Here is a 13148-nt window from a genome sequence, read left to right on the forward strand (position 1 = left end):
GATAGAGGCTTACACACACGCTTATCTACAGAATAGTCCCCTTCCTTGCCTCATCCTGTGCCCATCTTGGGAATCAGCAGACTCTATTACAGAGGATTTCTTCTAACCCCAGGTTGATGCTTCAAGTTGAACAATCAAAATTACCCTTGGAGATACTCTATGAAAGCTTCATGCTGGAGATCCACCTACCTGAGGCACTGCTTCATTAGGCAAGCCCAACACAGCCAGGATATTCCTGAGCTTTGGAAGAGATCACTGTTTACTTTACTGAGCACCAGAAGAATTAGTTTGCTTGAGTTAGCGAGCCATGATGAATCTTCAAAGCCCAACATCAGGGTGGTAAAAGTTGCTCACATAGAAGCACGCAGCAACCATGACTAGCTGTGAAAAGCACATCTCCCATCAAATATCCCTCTTGGTTCCTGGCCAAAGCCAAGAGGAATGAAACATTTGAATTAAGTTTTTTTAAAAAAAAAACTGGTTAAAGTTGACATTGATAGTGTAGGACTAATGCACAGGAGAGAAAGGGAGCACAGCCCTTGAGGTCTGAGCTGTCTAAAGTACACGCTCTTCACAAGTTTTTCACTGGAGGGGTCTCATCATTCTTTCTAAAAAGTGCTAGGCCAATCTCTGCAAGGGTTGTGACAGCCAGGCACATAGAGGTGACCAACTGCTTTTCCCCATCTCAGGTCCATGTTAAGTAGGACCTCAAACAGGCTATGACAAACAGTGGTGGTCCCTATATCCTGCTTGTATTTGAAAGTTAGAGATATTCTCTTCCTTCCCAAAGAATAAAACAGATTTTGGGGAAGGAGAATTCTCCAAGAGGTAGATATTAGACTTTCTGCTATTGCAGCTTTGAGAACAGGAGTGATCAAAAATGAGTAAATATAACTAAGATCATAACTTGAATACGTGGAAGCCACACACATGACTGTAAAGTGCTGTTGTTCCATAGTACTGACTAAGACAGTGGACCCTGGAGTGGTCTTTCTGTACCTAAATTCTGGTTTCTACTTACTAGCTGTGTAATTGTGGACAAGTTTCTTGAACTTGTCTGTGCTTCTGTTTTCTCTAACATAAGGGTGATGGTAATAGCCAACCAATTCATAAAGTGATTGTAGGGATTAAGCAAATCAACATATTAGCCATCTTTCTTGTATATATACTTCAAGTGCTAATAACTTACTACCTACATTCTCTTCAATATAACAACTCAGAGATTTTCTTCCTGTACTCCAAAGCCTAATGTGGTATGAACTCTAAATTGTTTTAGTGAATATAATGAACCTTCCATCTTCAAAGTGTAAAGCAACCTTGGATACATCTAAGAACTACATAGAAGCCTACTTTATAAGAAGGTGTTTATATAATGAATAACATTAATTGAAAGGGTGCAGTATCAACTCTTTAGACTTACTTCTCCTAAGGGTCTCTAGAGTCAATGATGGAAAAAGGATTTTGCATTTGCTAGAACCAGTCCAGTCTCTACTGCTCATTCTGTTTCTGCATACTTCCTCTGACCCACCCTGGGAAATTCTGCACTATATAATTTCAAAAGTTTTTCTTAACTATCACATTCTGTGGGTCTAAAACTTAGTTTCCCAAACCAGGAAGAGAGCCTTTCTGTGATTAAGAAAGGAATTAAAGTATTTCAGAATGATCCATAGTGGCAAATCATATTCTACTTGTTTAAAAGCAGATTAGGACGGAAAACATTCTCATGGATCAAGTTAAGAGTGTAGAAGAAAGGTAAGCCATTGAAATTTTGTTTTACTCTGAGCAGTCATACAGAGTCCTGGAACAGTATGCTGATGATAATGTTCTTCTGGGTTCATCGTTTTTTCTGATTCCCAGCAAGATTTGCAGGCAATGCTGTAATCACATAGCCTAAAGACCAACAGAATTTTCCAGCACAGTAGGCATTGCCCTGCTATGTGGGCCTCTTTTCATTGTACTGATGAGCAGCATAACAAAGGAGTTTGGGTAGTCTTAGATATTTGATGTAAAAGCATTTCCTAATAGAGTCTGGATATTGTGGAAGTCGTGAAATCCTTTTTTTTTTTTTTTTGAAAGACTTGTAAAAACAGGCTATGTTATCAACACTCTTGGGCAAGTATATTCCTGCTGAAGGAAGGAGAGTGGGTAAACTGAAAGGAAGAGGGGATAGTTCTAACATCTGTTGTGTATATCCTGTGTACAAGAGACTCTATGGGCCAATTCATAACCATCACCTTGGATCTATGAGATTCCATTGCTTCTTCTGTAAAGATAAAGATACCAAGTCTCAGAGGAGAGAACGTCTTGTCCAAAATGCCACAATAATTAGGTAGATAGTAAGCTAGGATTTGAACTAAAGGCTGTGTGATTTTACAGCCATGAAGCTATAAAGGTTTATTCCAGTCATAACATGTATAATTACTTTTCTGAAAGGCCTCTTAAGAGAGAAGTAATTTCAGATTGGGATGATGCTAAAATCAGCATGTATCTGCTGGGCGGATAGTAATATCTTCCCACATTAGGTTTTAATCCCCTCACATTGCCTCTGGCTCCAACCTACCTCTCCAGGCTCACCTTTCACCATTACCTTTCATGAACCATCTTGTTTACCAGACCTGACCTCTCTCCATTCAATAAATATTCCATGCCTGTCTATTGTTCTGAAACTTTGAACATACTGTTTCCTTTGTCTTGACTGACTTCCTCCATTTTCTTTCTATAAAAATTCCTTTTCATCCTTCAAGATTCAGATTACAAATTGTCTCTCCTAACTCAGTAAAGTTATTTATGATTTTTCTGGGCTCCTCTAGCTTCTATAACTTTTCAAATTGTATTTTAATGAAGCTGTGTACTTGCCCCTTCTCAGGTGGTCTTTTTGTGTTTCTTTTTAAAATTTAGTATAATTGACATATAACATTACCTTGGCTTCAGGTGTACAACAGAATGATTTGATATTCGTATGCATTGCAAAATAATCACCACAATGAGTCTGGTTAACATCTGTCACCTTACATAATCCCCAATTTTTTTTTCACTTGTGATAACTTTTAACATGTAATCTCTCAGCAATTTTCAAATATGCAATAAAGTATTACTAACTATAGTCATCATGCTGTACATTATATCCCCGTGATTTTTTTTAGTATAACTGGAAGCTTGCACTTTTGAGCTTCTTCACAGGAGAAACCTCCTGCCTCTGGTAGCCACCAATCTATTTTCTGTATCTATGAGCTTGGTTTTTTGTTTTCTTTTTTAGGTTCCACATATAAATAATATCATATGGCATTTGTCTTTCTCTGTCTAACATATTTCACTTAGCATAATGCTTTATGGGTCCATCCATGTTGGGGCCAATGGCAAGACTTCATTCTTTTTTATGTGTTTGTGTGTGTGTATTTATGTGTGTGTGTGTGTGTGTGTGTGTGCACGTGCGTGCATAGGTATCACATTTTCTTTATCCATTCATCTGTAGCTTTGTATCATGTACTGAAATCCAGGTTTGTTCTTTCTCAAGATTGCTAATTGTTGCTTTGGCTGTTTGGGGTCTTTTATGGTTCTGTACACATTTTAGGATTGTTTATTCTATTTCTATGAAAAATACCATTGGAATTCTTTTTTTTTAAATGTTTATTTATTTTTGAGACAGAGAGAGACAGAGCATGAATGGGGGAGGGTGAGAGAGAGAGGGAGACACAGAATCCGAAGCGGACTCCAGGCTCCAAGCTGTCAGCACAGAGCCCGACGCGGGGCTCGAACTCACGGACCGCGAGATCATGACCTGAGCCGAAGTCGGATGCTCAACCGACTGAGCCACCCAGGTGCCCCTACCATTGGAATTCTGACAAGGATTGCATTGAACCTGTAGATTGTTTAGGGTAGTATGGACATTTTAACAATATTAATTCTTCCAATCCATAAGCATAGAATATCTTTCCATTTATTTATATCTTCCTCAGTTTCTCTCATTTATGTCTTATATTTTCTAGTATGTGGGTCTTTAACCTTCTTGGATAAATTTGTTCCTAGGTATTTAAGAGTTTTTGAAGACTAAGGCCATGTGTTATTGATTAAATTATGCCTACTGTCTCACTCTGCCTGGAATATGGCACATTATCAGTGAATGCCTGATGAATACAGGAAAGGAAGAATGAAGAGATGAGTATAGGATTTCTCTAACAAGGAAAAAGCTGGAAGCATTCAAATGTGTTGAGTTCAGAGGACATAGGTCTTAACAACCAGCCTCTCTTCCCTACCCAGCACCTCCCATTTCATCTGGCAGTCTTTTGATTGATTACCTTCTCAACCATAATCCTGCTCCTCAATCTATTCATAAATTTGTACCAACACTCATCCAAAACTGATTATTTCCAGAACAATATCAACACAGGAAAGATGTGACTATTTTGCTTTTACAAATAGCTTAGAAATCCTGCTAACTTTCTGCTGTTATTGAATGGGAGATGGGGAGATGTGCTTTATTGTAGAACTATGATCCCTAGAGGAAGAGAAAAATATGGAAAGTCCTTCTGACTTTCCCTGCCTTTACAAAAGCCTGCCTTTACAACTTAAGTACTGTTGAGAGGTTATGCCCTTCACAAAGGCACCCAACCAGGAGGGTGTGTATGGTCTAAAATCCAGCAATCATTCCATTTGGAAAATCTTGTGCTACAACCACCCAAGGAGTGTGCCTTTCCTGTTCACATTAAGGCACAGTGCAGTAGGAGTAAGCTGGTTTATATTGGGCAAATTACTTTATTTCTCAAACCTCGGTTTTTTTCTAAATATGGATAATAATGGCACCCACTCTGCCCAGTGGGTTTATTAATTCTTCCATTAATTTATTCAGTCACTGTTAAAACTTATTGAGGATCTAGCCTAGTGGCTAAGAGCTTAGACTTTGGAAATCAGACCAAATAAATAAATCAATAAATGATTGCATTTTTATATTATATTTAGTTCGTCTGGGGTGGGTTGAAATTTCCCAAATTCAGGAAATAAAACACCAATGGCGAATGTTTATACACACCCACACCCACCCACACACCCACACCCACACCCACCCACACACCCACACCCACACCCACACACACACACACACACACACACACACACACAGAGTTACAAAACATGATAACTAGATCATGGATTTTGATTTACTCACCTCACAAAAGCTCACCAGAGTAGTCAACACCCAACCACATATGCATTACCACATCTTTGAGTAATTTCTCTTATGCTTACCCGTCTCTGGTCTCATGTGCTCCAAGGCAAAGGCTAGAACAAGTCCCCTCATATTTTGGGTAGTACATGAATTATGAATAGGTCAGTTTGTAAGGAAAACGCCGTCTTTGCCCTTTATCTGGGAGAAAGCCTTTTCGGAATGGAGAATGTTCACTTAAAGTCACCCAGATTCCCCTTCACCCACAGGAATAAGCAGAGGGTTATTTTCCCACTGCAACTCATTTCATTGTTTGAGAACTTTCATTATTTGAAAGCTCTTCCCTATACCGAGATTTTTTTCTGTGATACTTTCTGCTGAGCTCCAGCCCCAGTTCTCTCTCTCTCTCTGCTCTCCTTCCCAAACCTGCTCATCCTCCTGGCTTCCCTATTCTGTCATGGACATAGTCACCCAGTTCACTATGTCACATATGCACAGGGCAGACAGACTGTTTCTCAACAGTTGCTCAACCAGTCACTCATCACATTTTATAAATTATGTCTCTTAGACATCCTTTGCAGCCACCCCCTCTTTTCCATTCCTGTGGTCAATGCCTTGTTCAGATCTTCAACATATTCCCTGGGCTTCCTCCAATTTTGGCTACTCTTCTTCAGTGCAGCTTTCACTTGGCTGCCAGATTGGCCTTTCTGAAAGAAAGCATGTCCTCATGATCCATCTTCCCCTATTAGCACCTCAGCACCCCTCTCTCTGTCTACTTCTCCACCTATTTTCTACTTGAATCATTGTTCCAGTGAGAACCAGATAATTTAAGAAATGTTGACAACCTAGAGAAGATACAACTATTATTACTTATTATTACTTTCCTTCATTAATACTTAGAAATCCTGGTTGGTTTTGTTGTGCTGTTTGGGGGTGAGGAGGGATGCTGACCAGAGAAGTGTCATTATGTGTAGTGGAAAAAGAGGAAGAAGGGGAAGACATGGCTCAGACTTCAACTCCCTTCCTCTCCTTCCCCTTTCTCTTTCTCTACCCCTCCTCTCCCTTCGTCCTCTCCTCCTCATGCTATGAGAGTCATTGACACTAACTGAGCACTTACTACATGCCAATATTGTCCTAAAAAGAAAGCGGCTAAGCTGAGATGCCCATTTTGCCTGGGTGTTTACTCCTGACGTGAATCCTATTTTCACTCCACCTCTGTGCACATCCTCTCTTCTTCTGCCCTAGCCTCACCTCCATTGGCTCCATGCCATCCTTTTGGAATTGCACACAACTCTCCTGTCTTCCACATGGTAGTCCTCCAAATAGCTAGATGGACTTTTCTATATTTCCTCTAAGTTTTTTTCATCATTTCCCTCTCGTATTGTCCTTTGATCCTCACGAGAAAGAACTCAAGTTTCTCAGTGTCCTACTTAGAGTGTGGTGTCCGGAGATAAGAAGTGGGTTGACCAGCACACAAGATACTTAACTTGCTTTCTTTGTCCTGGACATGCTGCTCATGTACATGCATCACAAGATTGCATTTATTCCTTTCATGGTCCTGGAACATACTGTTGCCTTACATGAAACTTGTGGCCAAATATTGTTTCATTTGCATGTCTTGTCCTCAAATGCTTTGTCATCCTCATTTAATAATTGCAAAACAGCCCATCATATGTTATCATATTGATAACTATATCATCAATTCTTCTTGGATTTACAGTTTGTTTCTGGCTTTTCCCCAGCAAACTCTCATCAGATTAGAAGACTGGGCCTAGTCTGTGATAATTAGCACTGTGCCATTAGTTTTAAATCGTATGGTTTGAAAAAAATCAGACAACTCAGATGGGAAATAACAGGAGTAGATATGCTGATTTTGTTTTATGGAATCTTTTCTTTGGAGAAAACTAGAACCCATCTCAGAAGAACTAAGCAATAATAAAACAAAAGCATTGCCATTTTCTCAGTATCTAATCTGTGCCAAACACCATAAGTACTACTGACTTTCACAAGGCTAAGATGAAAGTGTTGTTATTCCCACTTTCTAGATAAAAGACCCGGGGCTCCAAGAGCTTCAGCAACCTCCTCAAGACATTCTTAGTAAGTAGTTGAGCTCAGATACAAGCCAGGCCTTTTTCATTCCCAACCCTGTACTCTTAATCATTATGCTCGGCCTTTAACAAGGGTTTTAGAATGGATGACTAAATGAATGAGTAAATTAATGATCTTGTGGGAAGGACTATCATTATTACCCTTTTATCAGGAGGGTGGAAGCTTGGAGGAGAGTTTCCATGTAAATAAAAGAATGGTTCTCTTGTCTGGGCCAGTGCAGCCATGCGTTGAGGGTCAGCTCACAGAGATAATACTTTCTTTAGTCCACAGTTGCCTTTCAGGGCACAACCTGCAAACACCTCTTAGGTTGTAGAGTAAGTCTCTGATTGTAGGTCCTTTATGTCCTGGCCTCCTTCACTAGAGAGAATGATGCTTCTCCACCATGGGCTCCTCTGTTCCCAATCAGATGACACCAAATATAATCAAGATTTCTAAGCTGGTGGTAAGCAGGAAATAATAATCACACCTCTGAGGCTATGGATGCCAGTGAGATAAATCATAATAGTTAGAATTTAATGAAACTTTATTAAGTGTTTGGCATTGTGCTAAACACTTTACAAGCATTAGTCCCATTTACCATAAACCAGTTAGATTGGTAAGGTCATTTCCATTTTACAAATGATGAAGCAGAGGCTGCGAGCATTTCAACAACTTTCCCACGTTCATGTATCCAGTTGCCAAGCTCAGGCTCCCTGAATTCTGAGTAGCTATGGGGTATTACATTTGTCAGAACTCCTCTGGAGCCTCCCATCCTTCCTGAACCATCTTCCTTTGCAAGAATCTTTTCTCCAAACATTTTTGGATTTACTTACATAAAGTCTAGGGTACATGGCTGGCCACACTCAGGATTTTCATTCTTAAGATATGAATCCCAAGGTGGCATGGGTATTTTATCCTAAGTCCTGATGGTTTTATTTTATTAATTAATTCCACCTTGTTGGATGTGGAATCATGTTTTTTTTCCCTAACTTCTTAGAGATAAACATCATCAGAAAATTAAAGATTCATCAGCTCAGCTGTCTCAAGCTGAGTGAGTTTATCAGTTATTTCCAAGGTGGTTGAAGGCCTGCATCTTTGCCAACACATCATCTGAGCTGATCCTGTGACTTGGGTTAGAAAAGCACTATCCATAATTGTAGGTTTGTGTTATTGTTATTAACATTTTGATGCCTATCATGTGAATTGCCGTCTTCCTTTTACACACCCCATTTATAAGAGTCTGAGAAATTTCTAGATGGGCACAGACGTGATTTTTCCCAAATTTTACTCATGCATTTGTAACTTTCTTCTTAAAAGACAGTGACAGATGGTAGCCACACTTGTGGTGAGCATAGCCTAGTGTATAGAGTTGTCGAATCACTATATTGTACACTTGAACTAATGAAATGTTGTGTGTCAACTATACTAAACCAGGAAGCAAACAGTGACTCCAATTCAAAACACAACACCAAGAGAAAACAAGATCCAAAATACACAAACAGTATCCACTGTCAGCATCTGAGCCCATCCCAAAATGAGCTAGTCCTTGAGGCTTATTTGGTTTCAGGTTCTTGCTGGATAGGAATCCTGAAAAATTGGTTTGGGAGGAGATGAGCAATTGTGGAGTTTGAGCACGTACTCAAATGCTTTGGGAAAGAGAGCCAAGTCCCAGCCACCCACCAGTCAGAAGGGAGAAGGCAGAGCTTTGAGTTCCTTACCGTGGCATCTTCCCCAGCATAGTGGTTGAGGACTCGGCTCCCCCCTGGATGCTTGTTGGCCCAGGCAGTAACATCGTAGACCTTGCGATTGATCACCAGCCACTGATCAGCCTTCTGATTGTGTTTCTGGATCTCTTGCCAGCTGTACATGTTGAGACTTTTTCTGGGCACGCCACACTTTCCATTTGCCTCCTGCTTTACAGAGATCTCACCTCTCCCATTTGCTACTGGTTTCCCATTCTCTTGATACTTCTCACCCAGGTATGGCTGACCCTCTCCTACAAGGTCCCCATTACCTGCATGCTTTTCTTCAAGCTTTGTCGTCATTGTACCCCTCTGATTTCCGGGTTGGCTCCTGAAATTTCTAATATTTGCCTCTGATTAGACCATAAAATGACACTTTTCCTTCCTTCTTCTTCTACTGCAGTGTGATGCCTGCACAGAAAACTTTTTAACCTAGTTATCTCTTCACCATCCTGACAGTGAGCTCATCCCCAGCCCCACACTTCTCTGTCTGTCCTGATTTTCTCTGCCCTGCTAGAGGCTTGGTCACCTTCCTTCTCTCTGCGGGCTGATGTCTTAGCAGCATCCTCTTTCATCATTAAATGTCCCCTGGTAAAGAGCTTGGACCAATCACAGTTGGTCTGAAAGTTGTGGCCCGCCCCAGGGCTGCTGGGCAAGACTCAAGTCACAGGGCTGTCCTACACTGCCACTCCATGGAGTTGGGTTCCCCAGCTCTCTGGCATGCCTGTGGATAGAGACATTTAGGTTTGTTAATTCCACGTGTGAACAAAAGCTATCAAAATCTCCAGGATGACACGAATGCTTGGGGGACTTGGGGGATATTCTGTATGACAGCTGTTATTTCTCCCTAGGGTTTTCATTTTTTTAAGCAATATTTTTTGAAAGCAAGGTTTAAATGCATCAAAAACAGCAATGAGTGGGAAACTAGTTTTTCTCTTTATTCTTTGAAAGCCGTCTAAATCTGTCACACGTCTAAAGGTGATAGCAACAGATGTTTGCCAGATTGCATGATGATTTACGAAGCCATTGTCACATCTGATTTAATCTGATAAAGCCGTTGCTTTATCTGATTTAATCCTCACATCAGTCTTCTGAGGGAGGTACTATTAGTAGTACCTGGTAGAAAACCAGTCTCGTTTTCCAGGTGAGGAAACATGGGCTGAAGGCCTCAGGTAATATGTCAGAATCACTTTGGTAACAAGTGAATTGGTGCATGGATCCAGACTTCCTGATTCCAGATATCTGACTTTTCCCCCTTGCATTCTCCAAACCTAGGGTCTAGACATATATAACAATAACTTGACTCAGTGGTTTAGAAATGAGTCAGAGGAGAGATTTTGGGGTAGTGTAGTGGATGTTGTGGGGAGGGTGTTAGTTTTAAAAAAAAGCAGCAGCATGAAATGATAGAACATGTCCATTTTCATACTTGGAAATCAGTCCTAAGTAAATCATCAGTAATTCAGCCCCAGATTTATATACTAAGGGTTTTGTTCTTGTACTTTTTATAATGGTTAAAATCAGAGATGGCCTAAATGACCAGCAATAAGGAAGAAGGCTGATAAACTATGTACATATTGATATTATATACATATTAAAAGTTAGTTTTTATAGAATTTTTAATTGCATGGACTCATGTTTACAATATAAAAAGTGAAAAAAATAGCAAAATTCTATTTACTGAATAGTATGTGATTGGAAATAAAAATGTCAAAGTGTTGGCATTAGCTTAGATTATAGTGATATTGAAACACTTTTTCATTTTTATTTTTAATACTTTTTCCGAGATTTTCTACAAATAAATACATGTTACTTTATAGTTCAGAGAAAGCAGTTTTTTGTTTAAAAAAATAGGGACCCGATAAAAAAATAAAGAACATGAAGTTTGGAACTAGATGAACCTGTGGTCATATTTCTGTCTATCATGTATTAGCTATAGAGCGTCATGCAAATCACCTTACTTCTCTGGGCTTTAGTTTTCCCATCTGTATAATGAAAGAAACACTATTCTCAGGATTTCATTAAGTTAACATAAACACTGTGGTATTTACAGAAACCCTCAGTAGTTTCCATGATTTCTGTGTGGAAGTTTCATAAACCTGACATATAGACATTTCATATTTGTAGGTTATACACATACATTCAGGTTACCTGCAGAATTTCAATAAAATTGAAGTTTGAAGACAATATTCTGATTGTAAATTTGTCTAGGGCAGGTATGGGGCTTGTCCGGGGGGTTGGCTGGCCCTTTATGTAAGCTTGAGATAATGTCCTTTTGCTATATTACACAATGCAAATACACTGGTGGGAAGTGTGTGTGTGTGTGTGTGTGTGTGTGTGTGTGTGTGTTTGTGTGTGTGTGTGTGTTGGGGGAGATAACCAAAGAATTTCACATCCTCCCATTGGTGTTGGCATTGAAAACACTCAGTGCACAGCAGGGCCTCTGTAATCATTCATTTCCTGTCTGTACTTGCTTGGATATCAAGTCGACTATAAAGATAGCTACTCATTCCTTTAAAGCTTTTGTGCTTGTTTGTTTTGGAGTGTGGGAGACTTTATAATACTAGAAACAAGAAACTGGATCCAGAAATATCTAAGCTGAGTATTGTTACACAAGATTCTTACTGTCTCTGTGCATCAGGTTTTTTATTCTACAAAATGGGGTGAACAGATGTGTACTTATGAATTTGTAAAGAGGATTAAATTATTTTATATATTGGAAGAAGCTAGTTTAGTGCCTAATACCTGGAAATGTTTAATAGATGAAGCTGCTGTTATTATTTTTATTGTACATGTTTTATTCTTGCTTTGGAATGTAGTTACCTGTGTCTGGCCCTCACTTCATTTTATTTGTTTTTTAAAAAATGTTTTCATTAAAAAGAACATCATTACTAAGGCCCAGGAGAAGAGACTGGGGGTGTTTGAGACTGGGGAAAGTGAGTCTTTCTTGATTCTTCCCCTTTCACCTCCAAAACAAAGGGTCTGACATCTGGGACTTTCTAGGCTAGGAGTTCTGTTCTACCTTCTTTCAGGAGGGACTGGTTCCCAGTGGACTCCATTTTTGTTTTACTCAATTCTGTGGAAGAAAGCGGGGGGAGGAGGAGAGCAGCAAAGAGAGAGCAGGAAATGAGACAAAAAATAAAGGGAGTAGATAAGAAAGAAGGAAGTGGTATGGAGTTGAGAAAGAAAGTACATCTGACATCAGTGACCAAGTCCCAGCTTGGTCCCCAACTACTGCAAGTCTTGCTCATTCACTGGGACTGTTTCCTCATCTATAACATGAGATGTTGAAACTGATGGACTCTGGCAACACTTCAAGTTTTTCAGTGTATGGAAAGGGAGAGAAACTGTCCTTACTTCATTTCACAGGGAGGTGTAACAATTGCTTTCTGAGCAGTTTGTGCGTAAACAGCTCTAGGACTATTGCTGGCCAACTGGCATGCACATGTCCTCCCCAGAGGGATCTCTTGTGGGTCAGGGGATAGGTTAGAATGATTTCTTATGCTGGCCTCGTCACAGATGGAGAGCACACGAGCCTTTGCTAGTTGGGACCAGAATCTCTTTGAATAAAGTAATTGGCATGGCTTTGCTCCTGCTTTATGTGCAAGGTGTTTGTAAGGCTCAGAAAGTATTGGTAATGGAGGTTTTTCCCAACAAAAGCCCTCAGCACGCTCAGTTCTCAGCACACACTCCTTTTCAGAATGGATGCAAGTCTGTCAGAATATGGGTGTATGTGACTGTGTCCAAATCTTCTCCAAAGTTGGAGGGGCTATTCCCAGACTCATAGAGAGCAGATGGATTGCTCCTCAGTAACTATCTTCCTCATCATATTCTAAGTCTTCCTTGTGGAAAAAGAGGTAAACACCTCATATCGGTGGGAATGTTCAAGATTACTTTGATTACAAGAAGATAATCCTTTAAGGATATGAGTCAACATTTGAGATGTCAATCCCACAATGAATTTTTTTGAAATACTAGCATCTTTTACCAGGGGAGGGTCAGTCATTCGTGTATTTACAGATCTATCCATCCAGCCTGTGGAGCTTCTGTGGGCTGGCATTGTGTCTCCCGACCTTTCTGGCATCTTTAAAAACAATGTGAGTCTTTCCTTAATTTTATTTTTTAATGTTTATTTATATTTTTGAGAGAGAGAGAAGAGAGAG

General features: G+C 39.9%; 1 protein-coding gene across 1 annotated transcript in view; it reads right to left on the reverse strand.

Moving 5' to 3' along the window:
- Positions 1-9523, reverse strand: part of LOC125911314 (fatty acid desaturase 2-like protein FADS2B) — a 35646-nt gene extending 26123 nt beyond the window's left edge. The window contains 1 exon segment of the mRNA XM_049615192.1: positions 8965-9523. Coding sequence (XP_049471149.1) covers positions 8965-9291 — 327 coding nt within the window. The 5' untranslated portion in view covers positions 9292-9523.
- Positions 9524-13148: the final 3625 nt, after the last annotated feature.

This window comes from Panthera uncia, chromosome D1, assembly GCF_023721935.1.
Source record: "Panthera uncia isolate 11264 chromosome D1, Puncia_PCG_1.0, whole genome shotgun sequence".
In the NCBI taxonomy this organism is placed as follows: Eukaryota; Metazoa; Chordata; class Mammalia; order Carnivora; family Felidae; genus Panthera; species Panthera uncia.